This window comes from Corythoichthys intestinalis, chromosome 10 (assembly GCF_030265065.1).
Source record: "Corythoichthys intestinalis isolate RoL2023-P3 chromosome 10, ASM3026506v1, whole genome shotgun sequence".
NCBI classification, from domain to species: Eukaryota; Metazoa; Chordata; class Actinopteri; order Syngnathiformes; family Syngnathidae; genus Corythoichthys; species Corythoichthys intestinalis.
Genome location: NC_080404.1, coordinates 15,935,773 through 15,955,747, shown reverse-complemented (window position 1 = coordinate 15,955,747; position 19,975 = coordinate 15,935,773). Strand labels below are relative to the sequence as shown.

The 19,975-nt window shown below is 38.1% G+C and overlaps 1 protein-coding gene across 2 annotated transcripts; it reads left to right on the top strand.

Annotated features, from left to right (window-relative positions):
- Nucleotides 1-168: 168 nt before the first annotated feature.
- tmem63ba (transmembrane protein 63Ba) lies at nt 169-18,097 on the top strand. 2 transcript variants are annotated; one of them, XM_057847928.1, is made up of 24 exons: nt 169-597; nt 4,446-4,670; nt 4,778-4,857; nt 5,834-5,875; nt 8,239-8,329; nt 8,406-8,443; nt 8,540-8,682; nt 8,844-8,895; nt 8,985-9,093; nt 9,186-9,256; nt 9,602-9,682; nt 9,806-9,929; nt 11,238-11,371; nt 11,446-11,583; nt 11,672-11,825; nt 11,935-12,041; nt 12,118-12,204; nt 12,348-12,413; nt 12,625-12,787; nt 13,279-13,384; nt 13,527-13,694; nt 13,780-13,895; nt 13,987-14,058; nt 15,819-18,096. In XM_057847928.1, the coding sequence occupies exons 2-24, from the start codon at nt 4,473-4,475 to the stop codon at nt 15,996-15,998; spliced, it is 2,520 nt and encodes an 839-aa protein (XP_057703911.1). In that variant the 5' UTR covers nt 169-597; nt 4,446-4,472; the 3' UTR covers nt 15,999-18,096. The 2 variants fall into 2 exon arrangements, with proteins under 2 accessions (XP_057703911.1, XP_057703912.1); XM_057847929.1 differs by lacking the exon at nt 5,834-5,875 and having other exon boundaries at nt 15,819-18,097.
- The last annotated feature ends 1,878 nt before the right edge of the window (nt 18,098-19,975 follow it).

Below are 19,975 nucleotides of genomic sequence, written 5' to 3'. Positions count from 1 at the left end.
TACTTGTGTTGTTACTCCCCATGCAAATCTTACGTTAAAAAAGAAGAGTATTTAAATATTTGTTTATTTTAATATTGAAAATAAACAAAAGTGAAGTTAGATAAACGAGACCGATACACTAGGTATTTAAAAAAAAAACTTTTAGAAACGTCATAAATATGCGCTTCTGATAACATAGAAATATAACAACTAGATTGCGCCTAGCTATAAAACTTCTGTTTACTGATCCTGTTGTATACCCGATATGCATTTCTAGAAGTCTTACGTCTATGGCTGTCATATTGGAAACATGATTAGCGTCTCCGCCCGCTCGACTGGTCGTCAAGTTGAGAGTTGTCCAACCGGCTGTCTTGACACGCACAATAGTCACCGCGTTGACGAGCGCATCATTGTAAACAGGCTAATGTTATATTCTTTGGCTAACTATCTTTGAAGTAAAAAGTTCTCTGTGTGGCGAGGAAATATTATCTTGCAGAAAATATTCATGTAATTCTGTGGACTCCACCTGTCTTGTGCTACATTGAGCAGCTAATAGCTAGCCTCGACGCACTGACGAAGTGACAAGTTCACTGACTGTGCCGCTGCGTATTGAGAATGGTAAGTTCACCGGTGTCGAGTTTCGTTCATTTTTAACGTATATGTCAGTTTTTAAGCGGTTGTCAATTTAAAAAGTCTGTTTGGTATTTCGGAGTTCGGGTTACCCCTGACAGAACAATGAGCAAACTGAGAAAAGTCATACTGTGTTAGCATTAGCGACAAGCTAACAAATACCATTTATTTTCTATTAGACGACTGAGGTCATTGTTGAATTACATCAAGTTGTTGGGCCAAACGAAGTTACGTATATAAATGTTTTGTAGCAATTTTACTCAACTCACTTAATTTAGGTCATTGTAATGATTGTGTTCGTATATTAATAATAATGGCGTCGCTTTACTCCATCAATATATGGACTTAGCCGTGAATTAATGATGATGAACGTCATGGCAATTGGAATCGCAACTTTTTGCGTCTGTGTGTGGTCTGTCAGCTGATGATTACATGTGCCTGAGGACATTGTAAAGATAGTGAGCGATCTATTAGGTAATACAGCTATAGTAATATATTCGCTATACTTTTTGAGCGTGTTTATCTCCCTGTAGGAAATGACCCATATCGAATGAGCAATTCACACGCATTCGACCACTTCACTCAGCAGTTTTGTGTGCTATCTTGAGGCAAACGCAAAATATTGTTTCCACTAACCACAAAGCAAAGTGCATCTTAAGCAGTGTCAAATCGATTGTTTTTTAAGTCTCCAACTCATTTCAAATCCAATTTGAACTGGGGGGTCTGAAAGTTGCCGTTCACCATCTATGTCCTTGAAACTTAATCATTCACTGTCAGCCCTCCCGATTCAAATGGATTGGACGTCATTCACCGTCAATGGCATTGAAAGATTATGACAGTCTGATGTTTCCCTCTGAGTTCAGGATGGGCAGTCGTGTCGATAAAGTCACAGTAAGCGTGTGCTGTGTCCTCCTTTGGGCTCACATCGTCCCATTTGAACTCTGCGGTCTCTATTGGTTTATTGTTGGCCTCTGGCTGCATCTTGCTGCAGTGATGTCACAGCATTCCATGGAGCAGATAAACGACTTAGTGTTGGGGCAGATGAGCAGCATCGCCGCTAATAGTGAGTGGGTTGAAGGGCAAATATAAAGGAGCACAACTGTGTAAACACGTGTACCAGCACACTGCAGGAGACCTGTATCCCCCCCCCCCCCCCAATCATATCAAAACATCCAAAATATGTGAGCCTCAAACAGTGGCCCCCAGTACTAGGAAGTAGTTACAGAAGTATGAAAAAATATCTGAACCTTTTGGAGTTTCTCACATTTTTGCATAAATCACCATCAAATGTGATCTGATCTTGTCAAAATCACACGGATGAAAAAAACAGTGTCTGCTTTAACAACAACAACAACAAAAAAAACACCCAAACATTTATAGGTTTTTAGATTGTAATGAGGATAGCAATGACATAAGGGGGAAAATAAGTAAGTGAACCCTCTGCCTAAGGAGGCTTAAAGAGCAATTGAAACCAATTTTTACCAAACAATAAGTCAGGTGTGTGCCCAATCACTGATGAGTGGCTTAAAGCTGCCGTGCCCACTATAAAACACACACCTGGTAAGAATTGTTTTGATGAGAGGCTTTGTCTGATATGCGTCATGGCTCAGTCAAAAGAGCTGACTGAAGACCTGCGATCTAGGATTGTTGATTTGTATAGAGCTGGGGAAGGATACAAAACCATCTCTAAAAGTCTGGATGTTCATTAATCGACAGTCGGAGAAGTTGTCTACAAATGGAGAGTTTGGCACTGTTGCTTCTTTCCTAATGAGTGTCCGTCCACCAAAGATGACGCCAATACTCAGATAGGTAAAAAAAGAACCCTAGAATGTCTGCTAAAGACTGACAGAAATCACTGGCACAGTCCAATATCTCTGCACACATCAACTATATGTAAAACTATGGCCAAGAATGGTGCTCGTGGGAGGACTCCACAGAGGAAGACAATGCTGTCTAAAAAAAACATTGTTGCTTGTTTAATGTTTGCAAAAAGACACCTGGACACTCCACAGAGGTTTTGGCAAAATATTTTGTGGACTGATAAAACCAAAGTTGAATTGTTTGGGAGTAACACACAACGTCATGTATGGAGTAAAAATGGAACAGCTCACAAACATCAACACTTCATCCCCACCGTGAAGCATGCTGGAGGGAGCATCATGATTTGGGCCTGTTTTACTACCTCAGGGCCTGGACAACTTGCAATGGAAGAATGAATTCAAAAGTTTATCAGGATGTTTTGCAGGAAAACTCGAGGCCGTCTGTCAGACAGTTGAAGCTAAAAAGAGGATGGATGATGCAACAAGACAATGATCCAAAACACAGAAGTAAATAGACTTCAGAATGGTTTCAGAAAAACAAAATACACGTTCTGGAGTGGCTAGGTCAAAGTCCAGACTTGAACCCCATTGAGATGCTGTGGCATGACCTAAAGGCAGGGACTCATGCCAGAAATCCCAGGAATCTGACTGAAGTACAGCAGTTTTGTAGAGAAGAATGGGCCAAGATTAATCCTGAGCTGCAGCTACAGGAAGCGTTTGGTTGAAGTTATTCCTGACAAGGGGGGCACAAAATATTAAATGTGATGGTTGACTTACTTATTTTTTCCCCCTTCTGCCGTTGTTTGCATACTATCCTCATTAAAATATAAAAACCTATAAATGTTGGGTGGTCTTAGTTAAAGCACACACTGTTTTTTCATCTGGGATTTCGAAAATGATCAGATAACATTTGATGGTAATTTTATGCAGAAATGTGAGAACTTCCAAAATGTTCAGATACTTTTTTATACCACTGTACTTCATTCCTGTACTTAAGTAGTCTTGGCATGTGTACTTTGAGTGTTTTAATTGCTACTAAAATGTATCTGTCCAATCTGGGAAGAAAAAAAAAAAACACAGCGATGCAGGTAAAAAGGATTTTTTTTTCTTTTCAGTCTTCTAGTTGTTGATAGTGTGACGAGGGTTTTCTTATCACAACTGCCCCAGCTGTACCAAGGTGCTTAGCAGAACCATAACACAAAACAAAAACAACATTATCAAATTTTGTTAGCATAATAGCATAATTGCCTAACTCATATTTTAACATTTTTGGGGAAAATGGGGGATAAATGCTTTTTTTGCAAACACATTGATACTTTTATGACTTAGGCAGTTTTTTTTTTTGTTTTTTTTTTTTTTTTTTAACAGTTCTGATCGGCTTAGGAGAAAAGCAGTAAGGCAGGATGAGTCAGCAGTAGTAAGAGAGTAACATTATGCATTAATCTCAATTGTCTATTCCTACATCCTCATCAGAGGTAAACTTTGTGTGCAGTTTTTGTGCCAAGTTATCATAAAGTTATTCTACATCATGCAATAGTTTGTTTTTAACCAAGCACACTTCAGTCTGCAGTTTTTTTTATGTGTTTTTCAAGAAATAGAACAAGAACTATCAAGAACTAATAACAAGTAAATATTCTCTAATTGCTTGGTCATCCATGAAAGCAGACTTTTGTTCAGTATTGATTCAAAATATGGCATTTTCAGACCTCTACCCCAGTACACAACAAACAATTATCCATATTTTATCTATATCGTCTCGCATTTTACACTTATATGGGAAGAGGGCTATTTTTATTGTTGTTTAAGTGCCTTTCAGATTTCATCTGTGTTGCCAAGTGGCAAATTGAATAAACGTCAGCTTTTATCAAAGACAACGGAAACCTTTAATTTGCTTATTACGCTTCCTGATATGTTTAATTGTTTCTTAATTGTCAGGTATTTTCTGGTACGCTATATATTGTTTGTGTGCTTCAGCAATTTATAGTGAAAGTTGTTATTGTTGACTTTTTTAAACAGAGTCTCATCAGCATGTTGCAGTGAGAAATGCAATTGCTGGTATTAGGGATGGCCATCTGGGGGGCGCAAGCTTGTTCGGACTCTCAGAGCTGTACGACAACGCTGCCATCCAATGCCTCTTCCAAAGAGTACTGCTACTCGGCTCGAATTCGCAGTACAGTGCTGCAGGGCTTGCCGTTTGGTGGCGTACCAACTGTTCTTGCCCTTGACTTCATGTGCTTCTTGGTGAGTCGCTCTAACAGGCACTGGTAATTGTAGCAGTGTGTTTAAGGTTATTCTATATAAGGACCACTACTGTTCTATTATTTGTTAAAATAATCATGCACTTCCAGGGCTTGCTGGTTGTTTTCTCCTTCCTAAGAAAAGTAGCCTGGGACTATGGACGCTTGGCTTTGGTTACCGATGCTGACAGGTACAGTACATCTGTAAGAAGTTGCGAACTCTAGTAATAGTCGTAGATTATTACACAAGGAATGGCCTACTTTTCATCAAAAATATTAATATAATTGAATGCTCATTTTTTTAATTTTTCAAAAGGAATTACCGGTACTAGACAGACAGTGATTTATTTTTGTTAAGTGTGGCAGTCAGCCACTCAGCATTCTTTTTCTACTGAGTCATTGTCATGGATTAAGCTATAGAGAGGAAGTGTGTGTTTGTCAACAGTAAATTCAATGTGCCAAAGGGAACATGTGCTTTGTTGTCAGTTTCTGTCTCTGACTAGAAATCTATTAAATACACATTTGAAACAGCAAATTTAAGCAAGTTAAATTAAGCAAACCTCAAGGATTTTGCCGAGACAGGAAGTCTGTGTAAGCAGCTCTTCCTTTTTTCATAAATAAATATGTTATCACTTGTCAGTTGATTTTTAAAAAATTTTGACTACCGGTAAGCCCTCAAAGTGTGATTAACCGGTGCTTTTCTGAACAGTGATCAAATAAAACCGCCAATACAGGACAAGACGACAAAATTTGAGTTTTAAGACAGCAAACCTCCATTGTGGGGTAATAGAGTAACTCATGACACACTGCTTTATAACCCACATTTCCCCAGCTGTGGACATTTTTTTATTTTAGTGTTCCACTATTTTTGCAGCTGGGCCCAAACTTATAATTGGGTTGTAGCATAGCGGGATGATGGGAGGGGGTGGCAGCTGACTGAGTCATCTGTGAAATGTTATTTAGTTGAAGCAGACTATTTTAATTGTAAAACAGGTATTCTCGGGTACCTGTCTATTCTGACAATGTGCGTTTGTGTTGCGTGTTGAGAGAATCAAATTAGTATGATTGAAGTGTATTTGTTTCCCCAATGTGAGCTGTAAACTCATTTTAGGAAGCAGATTTGCATAATATTTTCATGACTAAATGTTTTGCCTGTCTTTTCACCAGGAGAATGGATCAGCGTTACAGTCGTCTGGATGATCGGGAATAGTATGTTATGTTTGTAAATTGTGTTCCTGCCTTTTTTTCTCTCTTTTGCTCCTTCTCTCTGTTGTTAACATAGCTACCACTTGTAGGATTTCCCCACTCTTGGTGGTTCAGTGTTTTTCCTCCAGGTGTTTCCCATTGCCGCGGTCCCAAATGATTCTCCCTCCTCTCCTTCTAAATGTCATTGTTGTGGTGCCGGGTGTCCTTGTCTTTAATTAGATCTGTGCGTACTAATCTCTGTATTAACCTATTTCTTACGTGTGGCCGTACAGCATGAGGCACAGACTCTTAGGTAGAAATTGTAATGTCTACATTGATTACTATACATGACTTCTTATTGGAATGAGAAAGACCTTGTTCCTATGGTGAAATCACTCCTCTAACAAATCTACTTTGAGTTCTAGCAGAGCCCATTCCTGTTCACACGATCAAAAATTACTGTGATTTTTGTATAAAGGGCAGTGAGGAGGTTTAAAAGTGGGAGCCATTTTTTGACTACTTATTTACTCTTTACTGTATAGGGTAATCGACTAATTTTGGTAATTAAAAATAAACCTCATAAAGACTTGGCATCCACATTTGTTGATTTAACATTTTTTGTCATGTAGGCCACACCAAATATCAAAGCAACACTAGGTAACTTTTCAACAGTTATAAAATATTTTCAGAACATTTGTGATAATATGTCAAGTGACAATTAGTTGAATGACGCCTCTTTATATCTTGAGGGGGTCTGTATCGCTTTCAATGGCAGTAATTAACTTGGAGGAGGATGGCAGGAACCCTGCCACAGAAAAAGAAACTACAAATGTGCTGACTGCTTTATGGTCATTTATCCCTTCCCCGATTCATTATGAAGACTGAAGTCGATGCGAACGCTGCGCGAATTCTGCACAGATGGCAGAGCAACAAAAAGAGACAAAAAGTGTTGTCTGAGAAGGAGAAACAAAATGGGTAGCTACCAGAATATACAGAATAAACATTAGCCCGGCTTTCACTCGATGGCGTGATGCCCCCCCCCCCCCCCCACACACACACACACACACAAACCAAACTCGTCCCTGACGAAAGCCCTGACGAATTTTTAGCCACACTAAGCCACACGGTTGCTAACAGTCATATGCTATTGTTTAGCCACAACTGGATTCGGGAGATTGATTTTTGATTGATTGATGATTTTATGACACTGTGAGGGTGTGCACTGGTTCTCGTGGGAAACCGTCTTCCTTAAGGCAAAACACTAATGCTTTTGTCCACCGGTGTCGCTAAAATCAACCAAAACCAAAAAGTTACCAAGTGTTGCTTTAAAAGTGGCTACATGACGGGTTCCTTTTTTTTTTTTTTTTTTTTTTTTTTTTTTTTTTTTTTTTTTTTAAATAAAAAAGATTATAAATTTATAATGTTATCAAAAACATAACCAATACAGGTAAGATGAATAAAAACAGAAATACACTCTGGTCATGGCTCTCAATAACACTATTTTTTTTTCTTTTTTCTTTATGGACTAGTATTTAACCCATTGCTAGTTGTTGACAACAATAGACGTCCAATTCATTTAGATTGGGAGGACTGGCTTTGAATGCTAATCTTTCAGTGCCTTTAAACGCGATGGAAGTCCAATCCATTTTGACTTGAAGGGATGGCAGCGAATGATCGCAGTCGAAATAATTGGACGTCTAGCACCGTCAATGGCAGCCAATGTGTCCAATGAGATAATGGTTAATGAACAAGATTTCCAATTTATCAAATCAAATTGATCATTAATTATATTTATCTAGTTGATTACTCTCATTATATGACACATTCAAGGTGGAAACTTGATAAATATCCATGTGTAGAATGTCTATGTATATCTGTGTTTAATTTTTCTATTGATCAATTCTACAACATTAATAGAAAGTTACAGTGCTCCATGATCCTATTTTTATGCATAAAGTGAATTAAGTGTTGGCTCTGCTAAACTCAGAAGGATCTGCTTCTCGTTGATCACTGGGTTTCTTCCGGTTCAAGTTCTCTTTGAGGCGTAACAGAAGATGTAAAGTTCAACATCCAACAATTCTTTTAAAAGTAAAAAAAAAAAAATTAAAGTTATTATTGCTGTTGCACTGACTGTATCGACTCATCATTGTGATTCAATCACATTTTCTCGCAACTTTAAGGCACTGTCTTGAAAAATAATTTTAATATAATTCCTCTACTGTTACGCCCCCAATGCACCATTTTACCAGAAATGCAGTGTTAAAGATGCTCGTTTTTGTCTGTGCGTCAGCACTGTTAACTACTAATGGCAATCCCAGTGTGTTGAGACAAAAATATCTTATGTTGTGACACCAAAACAATGTTCTGGGCTGTGTTTTATTTTACAGCGCAGCCGCTGCCTTGACAACAGAGATACCTGAACGTTACGAGCGCCTCACCTCAGTTTCCAGTTCGGTTGACATAGATCAGAGAGACACGGTAAGAATGTCATTGCTTTTGCTGAATGGACAGTCGTTGCCCACATTTCGTACACGTTCTTGCTGTTTACTTACAGGGCTTTTGCTCGTGGCTCACTGCAATCTTTCGCATCAAGTGAGTCAGCCTGCTCTTTATTAAATGAAAAGCCACATTTAAAGTGCTTTTTTGAGATAAATAAGATCTCGCTCTCTTGATTTGATAAATCTGTAGGGATGATGAGATTAAGGATAAGTGTGGTGAGGACGCAGTACATTATTTGTCCTTCCAGCGCCATATCATCGGCCTACTGGTTGTGGTGGGTGTGCTTTCTGTTGGAATCATTTTGCCTGTAAACTTCTCAGGAAATCTACTTGGTGAGTTGGCTTATTAAAGGAGGAGTGTCACAAAATTGTCATGTAAATCATGTGAAGTGTTTTTCAATTAGTTTTTAAGTATAATTTAGTTGTTGTTACTAAAACATACTGAATAAGAAATTTCCATTTTTTAATGTGTTATATTTCATCTACCCCTGCAGAAAACAGTGCTTATAATTTTGGAAGAACTACAATAGCAAATCTTGATGCAGAGTGAGTGATTCTCGGGCAGTAATTTTAGAACCACTGTGATTTGTAGTCTGTATCTGTCAACACTGATATGAACTGTTTATGTTATCCAGTAATGCGCTTTTGTGGCTGCACACCATCTTTGCATTCCTTTACCTGTTACTGACAGTGTGCAGTATGAGGAGACACACCTCCAAGATGCATTATGTGGAGGATGATCTGGTTAGTTTCAGAAAAGTCCCTCTGCAAATATATATTATCTTTTGTTTGTTTGTTTATTGTGTTTTTTACTCGCGTTTTTCATTTCATTGCAGGTCAAACGAACGTTATTTGTCAATGGACTCTCAAAATATGCCGAAGAAGCAGAAATAAAGCAACATTTTGAGTAAGTGCCTTTTTCTTCTTCTAATTTCGTATCAAATATCTCAACATCTCTTCCATAGATTCTCACTTCCTGCCTGCTTATGTATTCAATAACTGCATTAGACTATATTAGGGCCATGCCTTTTCCTCTTAAAGCTCTTCAACTATGTACCCAGCATGAGACAATAGCAGGCCTATAAGTGAAAATGTCTTTAATAGAAGCCAGATGCACAAAATTATGAAAGTCATGTGTCATTTGCTAATTGTGAGGAGGGTACTTTCCCCTTTTCCCACTTAACAGTTGTTAGCCAGTATGCTGTCTCTACTCTTGTTCTAATGAAATTGTCTTTCTGCCTTTGGTTAATAGGCAGGCGTATGAAAACTGCACTGTGCTGGAAGCCCGCATCTGTTACAATGTGGCCAGGCTGATGTATCTTAACTCTGAAAGGTACCAGTTTCACACAGAGTAGTAGGTTGGATAAACCCCTTAAAAATAAGTTTTGACTATTACTTGGAAACCAACTTAAACTCGATCAGTGGTGCCTTCAGTGTATTACTGTTTCGCACACAGAAAGAAGGCAGAGCGCAGCAAGAAATTCTTCCTAGATCTGCAGGCCAAAGAGCACATTGCCACCATGATAAACCCAAAGCCATGTGGACACCTTTGCTGTTGCATCATCAAAGGTTGTGAGCAGGTCAGAGAAGCTTTTTCAACAATTTCTATTGTTTTTTTCTTCTTAGAAGCTTGTAACGTTTTTTTTTGCCTTCCCCGTCAAAATTCTAATAAAAAATAAATTTAGACCATGATGAATAATTTCAAAGCTTTTTCCGTTATTACTGCGATTCCATTTACAGAAACAAACCATGGCCGTAACTGATAAACCGTAAGGTGCACCTGACCACAAAATTTTACAAGAAAAAGACATGCAGCTCATTAGACTATAAAAATCCATAAATAAGCTACAATAGACTATAAGCCACAGGGTTCAAACATGGAGGGGCTAGCGGCTTCTAGCCCACACATTGCGGAAGGTGCAAAAGTATGCGAACCGTCTTAACTAGGTATACTGTTACTATGTCTGTTGTCATAATTAGCGGGTTACTTTAAAGCTCATGTTAAATGGTGGTCATTTAAACTGCTCGCAAGTCACGATTCGCATTTAGATTTCTGCCCACGATTCTATACACAAATATATATATTTCTTATTTAAACAACTCTTTTTTTAAACATTTAACTCTATGTAACAAATGATCTGAATATATTTAACACAAATAACAAGAAATAAAATGAATGAATATTAAACAAAAGATAACATTTCTATCTTCAAAAAATGCCTTAGAGAAAAATAAATAAAAATTGCGCTGTAAGCAAAAACGGATGTTTAAAAAAAAAAAAAAAAAAAAAAAACACTTGGCAGAATTTCTAAATCAAACCTGTTTGGTCAAGCTTTTTTTCTTCTTTGTAATAAAAACAAACTTATACACTTATGAACAAAATTCACTGCTTAACAATAAATCAACCTTTGTTCCTGAAATTGTTAACAAAAGCCTGCAAAGTATGGAGCACAAGTAGGTTGCCTAGTGTTAACGAATAAAATAATAATTATTATTATACGTATATATTTGTAATATACCTCTGTATTATTTTGTTGCTTGTGGCATTTAACTCATTCAAAATCCATTTTAACTGGGAAGGATGGCATTGAGTGATCCATGTTTCACTGCCATTGAGTTAATACTTATAAAAAAAAAAAAAAAGAAATACATTTTAATAACCCGATCTTCTTTACCCATTCCGATCCTCTGAAAATGACGTGCTCGGGCCCGATTCCCAGTCAAATGATCACATCGCAGACGTCCCTATTTTTTATGTAATTTGTCTCGGTCCCATTTTTCATATTACTTAAATCTGGCATTTGTATAGGTGCGTGGACGTTCATTTCATAATTCTTATCTAACTGGACAAATTCCGTTCATATTTGGATCTTTTATGTCCTTCGCAGGAAGAGGCTGTGAGTTATTATACCAAGCTGGAAGCTCAATTAAAAGATGGCTACAGGAAGGAAAGAGAGAAGGTCAACAGAAAACCTTTAGGAATGGCATTTGTCACTTTTCAAAATGAATCCATCACTGCTATGTAAGAAGTCCACTCTCATTTCTACATACGCAAATATAAATTGCATTATTATAGTTTTATTTGGTTCATTTCAGAATATTGAAGGACTTCAACGCTTGCAAATGTCAGGGCTGCCACTGTCGCCGAGAGCCTCAGAGCTCTGCATTCAGTGACAAACTTCAGACACACAACTGGACTGTGAGTTATGCCCCTGATCCACAAAACGTCTACTGGTAAGTGTGAATTTAAGTGACTGTATCAGTGATATCAGCTGACCACTCTGCTTATGATTCATCCAATCGATAACTTTTAATCCCCCAGGGAGCATCTGTCATTGGGAGGTTTCTCGTGGTGGATCCGCTGCCTCATCATAAACTGTGTCCTCTTCCTCCTCCTTTTCTTCCTTACCACCCCAGCCATCATTATCTCCACCATGGACAAGTTTAATGTTACCAAACCAGTGGAGTACTTAAATGTAAGGGTCTCGTAATACCGAACCTGCAGATATAACCTTTGATTTCAGTTCAGATGCTCACTTTAGCTGTTCTTATCTGAACTTATGAGTTTGTGTGTTTTGTCTACAGAATCCAATTATCACGCAGTTTTTCCCAACGCTACTATTGTGGTCTTTCTCCGCCTTACTTCCTACCATTGTCTACTACTCAGCCTTCTTTGAAGCCCATTGGACACGGTAAGATTTCCACATCTGTTCTGGATGTACTCGTGTGAGTTTTGGGTTTTTGTAACATGTCCTTTTGTTCTTTCAGGTCAGGAGAGAACAGAACTACAATGCATAAATGCTACACTTTCCTTATATTTATGGTGCTCCTACTGCCCTCTCTTGGTCTTAGTAGGTACTGAAAAGTTTTGTTTTTATCTAAGCATAACTACTTATGTACTGTGTAGTTCAGTTCTGTATTTTATAGTGTACATGAAATTTGTATATAGGCTGTATATATTTTTAATCTGTTTTCATATTTGTCTTTTCTTTCTGTAGTTTGGATCTTTTTTTCCGGTGGCTTTTTGACAAAAGATTCTTGGCAGATGCTAATGTGAGATTCGAGTAAGTTGCCTGATTACATTCAATCTAGAGCTTTTCTCATATTATTCACGGAAATAATTTTTTAACCAACTAATTCATTATTTCTAGCAATCGTATTTGCACTGTATCACATTTATGCTAACCTAATTCGGAAAAACAATATAGAAAAAATTGTGGCTTGAACTGCATTAAGCCCTCATCTAAAAAGCTCCTGACCTTTCTGTTATAAAAGGTGTGTGTTCCTTCCTGACAATGGAGCCTTCTTTGTCAACTATGTCATTGCTTCTGCATTCATCGGAAATGCCATGGACCTGCTCAGGATCCCGGGTCTCCTTATGTACATGATTCGCCTTTGCCTCGCCCGATCTGCTGCCGAGCGCAGGAACGTCAAGAGGGTTAGTGTGGCGCTGCCATTTCAACAAAATTCGATTTACCTTATATGGGGCGTGTCTAAAGTTTTTTTTTTTATTTTTTTTATTTTTTTTTTTTTTTTTAAAAGTCAACACATCCAATCTGTATTAGTGGTGACAGTTGAAATTCTGCTCATAATAGAAATTCAAACTAGTGCAGTGGTCATTTTATCAGCACATAATGAAGAACTGTAAATCAATTAACATGAATTGCCAAAAATAACTTTAAAAAAAAAAAAAAAAAAAAAAAAACTGGTTTCCTCTACTTTTAGGTTTTAACCCTTTAAATGGCAAGTGACTTTTTTGAGAGAAGAAAAAACATACTCCCATAAAGACTTGGCGTCCACATACGTGACTCTAGTCAAAATTAATTGAACGTCGAGCACTGCCAATGAGTGCTCTATAAAAAGTTAAGATTTCAATTTAAGTGATTGCCGCAAATTGGTAAATATATTATTCATCTTGTCATTCTGCAGCATCAAGCTTATGAGTTTCAATTTGGAGCGGCTTATGCGTGGATGATGTGTGTCTTCACAGTGGTTATGACCTACAGCATCACCTGCCCAATTATCGTCCCCTTTGGTTAGTTCTGCTTTTTTACGAGCCCTGGTCCGCTGCTGCTTTTGCGACCTGATTTAATTATGTTGTTCTGTTCTTCATTTGCCTGCTCATCAGCCAGCCAAATAGAATTTTCTCTGACTTCATGCTCTGCTTCTCTGCGCAGGCCTGATGTACATGCTGCTCAAACACTTAGCAGACAGGTACAACATGTACTATGCTTATCTGCCTTCCAAACTGGACAAGAAGATCCATTCTGGCGCTGTCAACCAAGTGGTGGCTGCTCCAATTCTTTGTTTATTCTGGCTTCTTTTCTTCTCCACAATGCGCTCTGGTAGGATAGCACGCCATCTACAGGCCACAAATGTCAATTACATGCGCATTTTATTAACAAGAGTCGGCAAAATTTCCTTTCCCAGGCTTTTCAGCTGCAATCTCCATGTTCACGTTCATAGTCTTGATCATCACAATAACTGTCTGCCTCTCGCATGTCTGCTTTGGACATTTTAAATATTTGAGCGCTCACAATTACAAGGTAACAAACCTATATCTTGTACTTGATTTTATTATTATTGATTTTATTTTAGGTTTTTACTGAACTAAAATGATCTTTTCCTCTGTCCCAGATTGACACCCAAGAATTGGATGTGACTGAAAATGGACGTGCAGAGTGCACTACAGACTCCAACAAAGCAGCAGTAAGTAGCTGGGCTCATTATTTTTTTAGGTTTTCACCTAGTCTATTTAATGACTTCTATTCAAACACTGTATTGTAAGGAAATCCTCTCAAAAAATGCAGGTCAAGGTTGACGGGGTTATGCCCTGACGAAATTCTTCATTTTTAGTTCATTTAGTTGAGTGTGTTTAAGCTGTAAATGGTAACAAAACCATAAGAAATTGTTAGAGATGATGAAAAAATTGGCTAGGTTTTTTTTTTTTTTTTTTTTTTTTTTTTTTTTTTTTTTTTACATTTACATTTTCCTCATGGCAATCTACTTCAGTTCTGTTTTTTTTTTCTAGATGTATCATTCAAATATCAAAACATGACCAAAACAAGACTAGACATAAACACAACTACTTAAGTTAAAATTTGTCTTTGACACTTTTTTTTCCAGTTACCACTTTTGTTTCTGTAAAAAGTAAGGGACACGTCTCATGCAAAGCTTGCCGAAAGTAAAATGTCTGGCAACAGTTTTCAGTTCCTCATTGTTGTGTTTAAGTCACTTAGTAATCCACACTGGAAATTTACCAACTCTAATAGCTAGTCATACCCAGAGGTGGGTAGAGTAGCCAAAAATACAACTCAAATAAGAGTAGCTTTACTTCAAAATAATATTACTGAAGTACAAGTAAAAGTAGCTATCAAAAAAATTTGCTCAAGTACAAGGAAAAAAACGTATTTGCTGAAAAAAACTATTCAAGTGCTGCGTAATTCCTTATAATGTCTTATATATATTTTTTTTCTTATCTAACACTATATTTTTTCTTGGTACAAGGTCATCTATATGAAGTGTTATTAATACACTATAACCTATTAGATGACCATATTAGGCCAAAAATATACCAGAATCATCACACTCCGACTGAAAAAAAAATAAAATAAAAATAACCTGTCCCAAGGGCATGACTGTCCTCTAGTGGTAATGGGTAGACACATTTTCCACCATGAAATTAAATCTCTCTCTCCCCCATCTCTCTGCACCTGCTTTTCCGTGGTCTATCGATGCCAAATAAAAACTTGGAGAGTTTGAAATCGGCACTTTTATTTTTGACAGCTCTATCTGAAATACTGTACTTTTTACGGCGTTTGAAACACGTCAATTGTTGCAATGTTAGAACACTGATGTAATCATAAAACTAGCAAGCTTGTGTGTGGTGATATAACTGTATACTTACGTCTAATTGGTTTAATAGATTTATGTGATTAGTGTTGCTGCATCTGATTGGTGAGTCTGTGACTGACCACTGTGCTGGCAAAAAGAGAAAAAAGTAGCGACTGTAGTGTAGCAGAGTAAGAGTTTCTTCTTCACAAATCTACTCAAATAAAAAGTATGGTGTGGTAAAACTATTCTTAGAAGTATATTTTTCTCAAAGTTATTAAAGTAAATGTAACTCGTTACTGCCAACCTCTGGTCATAGCAAATGTGAGTGAGTATGAAAACAAATTATGTGGTGTAGGTTGGGGATTACTCGCTTACATTTTTACACAAATTAGTTTTCAATTTCAGTGTTACATATCTCATGATATGTGATCTAGAGACTCCCTATATTGTTACTTTGTGTCGGCAGACCTTGCAGTTGTTGACGTTCTGCTTGTGGTACACATAACTGTGCTTTACAATAGATGTATTTTGCTTTCCTTCTTACCAAAATTCTATTCTTGCCGATGGTGCTACCTAGCAAAGTTAATTTTTACAAAGAGATTTGACATTTTATTTTCCCACCTTCTCTTCAACAGCAAATGTACATCGCTGAAGTTCTGCAAGATCCAAATTCCGAGGAAGCCGGATCAGGCAGTGGCGAGGATGATGGTCAGGGTTCATCACAGGATGACGAAATAATCAATGTGGAAAACGGCCTGAACGAAGACTTCCAGTCAGGAGAAGACAGCCTCATTGATAATGAAGTTCGACACTGAGACGACCGAAGGTTTAAAACTTTGAGAAGAATGCACTAAATACATGAACTGAACTGGAAGTGAACCAACAAGTTCACCGAATCATGTCAGCCTGGTCGAGGGACAGACAGTAAAACTAACGGACATGTGTTGTACTAATGATTATATGGATTGTAGCTCAAAGATCCCTGAAATCTTCCACTGGGACTACTTGCACAAGCCATGCATGAGCAGCCAAGTCCCTCAGATCCACCACCTTAGCGGACGAAAGGACACAAATGTAGATGTGATATTGGCGTGCCTCGAAGGGAATGATGTTTTGTCCATGTCCTCAACGTAGCTGCACTTGAAACAAAAAGACTTCAAAACTCCGTAACTTTCCACTAAGGTGCTGTTGACGAGTCATATGAAATAGCGCTATTAAGTGCAGACATATCCTCGTGGCTCATGCTATCCCATACAAGATCATTATTTTAGCACATAAGCTCCTTGGGCATTGATCAGTACACCTATATACTATTACCTTCCCACTTTGGAAGATGGGTAGAATCTTAACACACTACATCGGTACAAGCAATGCAGCTAACTGGGATTGCTCTTGGACTACTGTGACTGACCCTTCTACAAGAGGACTTAGATTGAATAGAATGCACAGTAGGTTGCTGGGTCAGTGTAATGATACTCAATTGACAATAGTCTTGTTCGTTTTTGTCTTTTTTTGCCCATAGGTTTACATACTTACGCACAAAAACTGACATTAGCATGCATTTTAGGTGGAAACTGGATACGGACTAGTTTGTCTCAGTTTTGTTTATGTTTGAATAGGCACTTGATAATGTAGATTCGTTTAGGTTTATTGTATGTTGTTTCCCAGCCATGTTACAGCCTCCTAAAGCTGATACGTAAATTATTTTAATTAAAAAGTGTAATATCTGTGATGAAATGTAAAATGGACCACAGCTGAAATTAACAACCACAAGTGTAGATGCTTTCAACATCTAATTCCAGACGAAGCAAGTAGCATTTGTTAATGTGAAATGTAGCACATAACCCCAATTGTTTCCTTAACTCTGCATCAAATTTCTCATCTTATTGAGCAGAGATGGCTGCAACATTTTACCTGGTCTATCGTACAGTTATTTAAAACTCCTCAAACATTTTAAATTATGTGCTTAAAGTGTATGGTGGTCATTTTTTCCCCTCTTGTTCCCACACATATAGTAATGAAAAAGGTTCTCAATCACAATCATCGAGATGTCACAATGAGTTGGGCATTTAGATGGTAATGTATCAGACCCACTCTATTCACCTTACAACTCTTAAACCACCCTGCTCAGACCAACGGAAACTCCCTTAGGTTAACACGAACAGTGTCCATGATCTGTTCTCAGAATATGTCTTATTATTTTGGTACTAACTTTGACATACTCAAGTGGTGTTCTCTTATGATTGTAAGGACACTGTTCCATACCTCTACATTTGTATACCTCTAATATGTCATGAAATCTCTTGAGCGGGTTCCAGAGGGGTTCTTTGACAACACTATTTCTTTCATTTTGAATGTAGCTGACCACTGCAACCTTTTGCTAAAATGCTAATAGTGCTTAATAGCTAAGAGTTGATTAGCTTCACTAGACAACCATTCATGTGCGACTTTGTATTATAACTGAAACTGCAGGGGGAGTGTCACTGCAAGGAGAGCAACTTTGTGTGTCCGTTTGTTGGCTCAGTGATGTCTTATAATTTCACAATTCTCTGTTCAAACTCATCTATGTTGTAAATTGTGTTCTTTTACTTAATCTCCTATGCATCTGTTGACTCACTGGAAATTAAAAAAAAAAAAAGTTTTTCAAAAACAAAAATCTTATTATTGAAAGTTGTCAGCTTGTTCCGTTCTCAGAATGTAAAGTAAAATCATCTACAATTGAAATGTACTTAGTCTTCATTGGGGGGAAGTTGGTTGTACTTCAACCATTTTATTTTGTACATTGCTTGTCCTCAAAACAAATTGCACCACCAAGTACATTTGTGAAATACTGTTATCGAGATGGTTTTGTTGCACTATAATACGATATTGTTAGCTCATTGGCTCCCATTGACGGTTCTAGACATCCAATCCATTTTGATTGGGTGGGATGGCAGCGATCATTTGCTGCTGACCTCGTAGCTGAACCCTTTCAAGCATGAATTATGATGTGTTTATTAATTTTTACCCTTACATGGCACTCGCGTAATTCCTTAGCTGCCAATGACGGCGCTAGACGTCCAATTTTGACCGAGAGGCGAATGAATGATCAAGCTCCTTTTACTCCTCCCAGCCGTGGCACTGAGAGATGAGCATTAACAGTCAGTCTTCCTGGTTTAAATGAATTGGACGTCTATCTCGATCAATGACGTGATGAGTTGAATAGTGCTATGAAAAATAGTATGACAAGGGGCCTTAACCAGTGTGTATTTTTAATACAGAGGTGGGTAGTAACACTTTACATTTACTTGAGTAACTTTTTGAGAAAAATGTACTTCTTAGATTAGTTTTACCGCACTATACTTGAGTTGATTTGTGAAGAAACACTACTCCGCTACTTTGGGCTACATTACAGTCGATACATTTTTCCCTCTTTATTCTACATATTGACTTTATTTATGCCAGAATTGCCGACAGTGGCTGTCTCAGTTTTACCAATGAGACTTTGCAACAAGAACTACATGACTCCGTTATACCAAACAGAGGTAACAATGTTTTTCTCCACTAGAGGGCGCTCATGCTCTATGGACAGTTGATGTTTCAGTGTTGTTCTGGTCTGAATTCGATGTTTTTTATGTCATCTTTTTGGCCTAATATGGTCATGTAGTAGGTTATAGTACAGTACAGTGGTACCTCCTATATACGAAGTTAATTCGTTCCAGGACCTTGTATGTAAGTCGAAAAGGTCGTTTGACAAGCAAGATTTTCCCAAAAGAATACATTATAATTCCATTAGTTCTTTCCAAAGCCCGAAAACCTACACTAAATCTTTAATAAATGCTTCTGGAACTATAGCTTGCCTGGTATACCAGACTCACCGCTGTTCCAGCGATTGAGTCTGGCGACCGTCCGGCGGATCAAATTCCGAGGGCGGAGCAAGCCACAGCAAACAGACAGCGGAGTGGACAAATCAGCGACGGGCAGACGTGACGTTGTTAAAGCGACAAGTAATTACCGTGAGCGGAGAATGGAGACGTTTATTCAACAATGGCTAGCGCATACCATGTTGACTGTTGTCAATGACTTGTGATGATATGTTTTTGGTAATTTAAAACGGTTAGATGGGAACATATTCTCGGCTCTCCCGTTCGCCATCTGTGTTGTTGTAGGGACGACTTGCAGCGCGCAAGGGTGACGTTACTTGTTAAGAACACGTCACGCAAATAAACGAATCTGATTGGACGGTTGATTTTGTACTTGTTCGAGAGGCCGTTAATGGGCTGGGTCCCAGACTATTCCTAACAGTGTTTGAAAAATACAGGGAGAATAGTCTGGCGGTGCCAGGCAAGCAAATAGCCATTACACAGAGCGAAACAAATAAATTAACAATGATGATAATAATAATACCTGTAATAATGTAACAAATCGGGTTCTAATGTGGCGGATGTGTTTTGCGTGGTGTGCCTGAACGCACCACGTGGCTGACTTGACAGTGAGAGAGGACTTTTTACTTTCACTTTTCATGTTCAGCTGTGGTGGACAGTAGGCATGTTGTGTTGCACAACTTTTGAAATAAATGATTAAAAACCTGACGAAGCTGGCAGTTTTTTGGCGATGTTACCACAATAATAATTGTCACCTTAACTTATGAAGACTGGCAAACGGAGGTCGGAGGAGGACCGTCGAGATTAGACATTCTATGGCCGTATTGTCGAGCCCGTTCACGGACACGCGCACCACACACATATTTTCCTATCATTTCTCACCTTTTTCCTTTTTTCACCACCTGCACTAAAATTCTTGGAATGTTGAT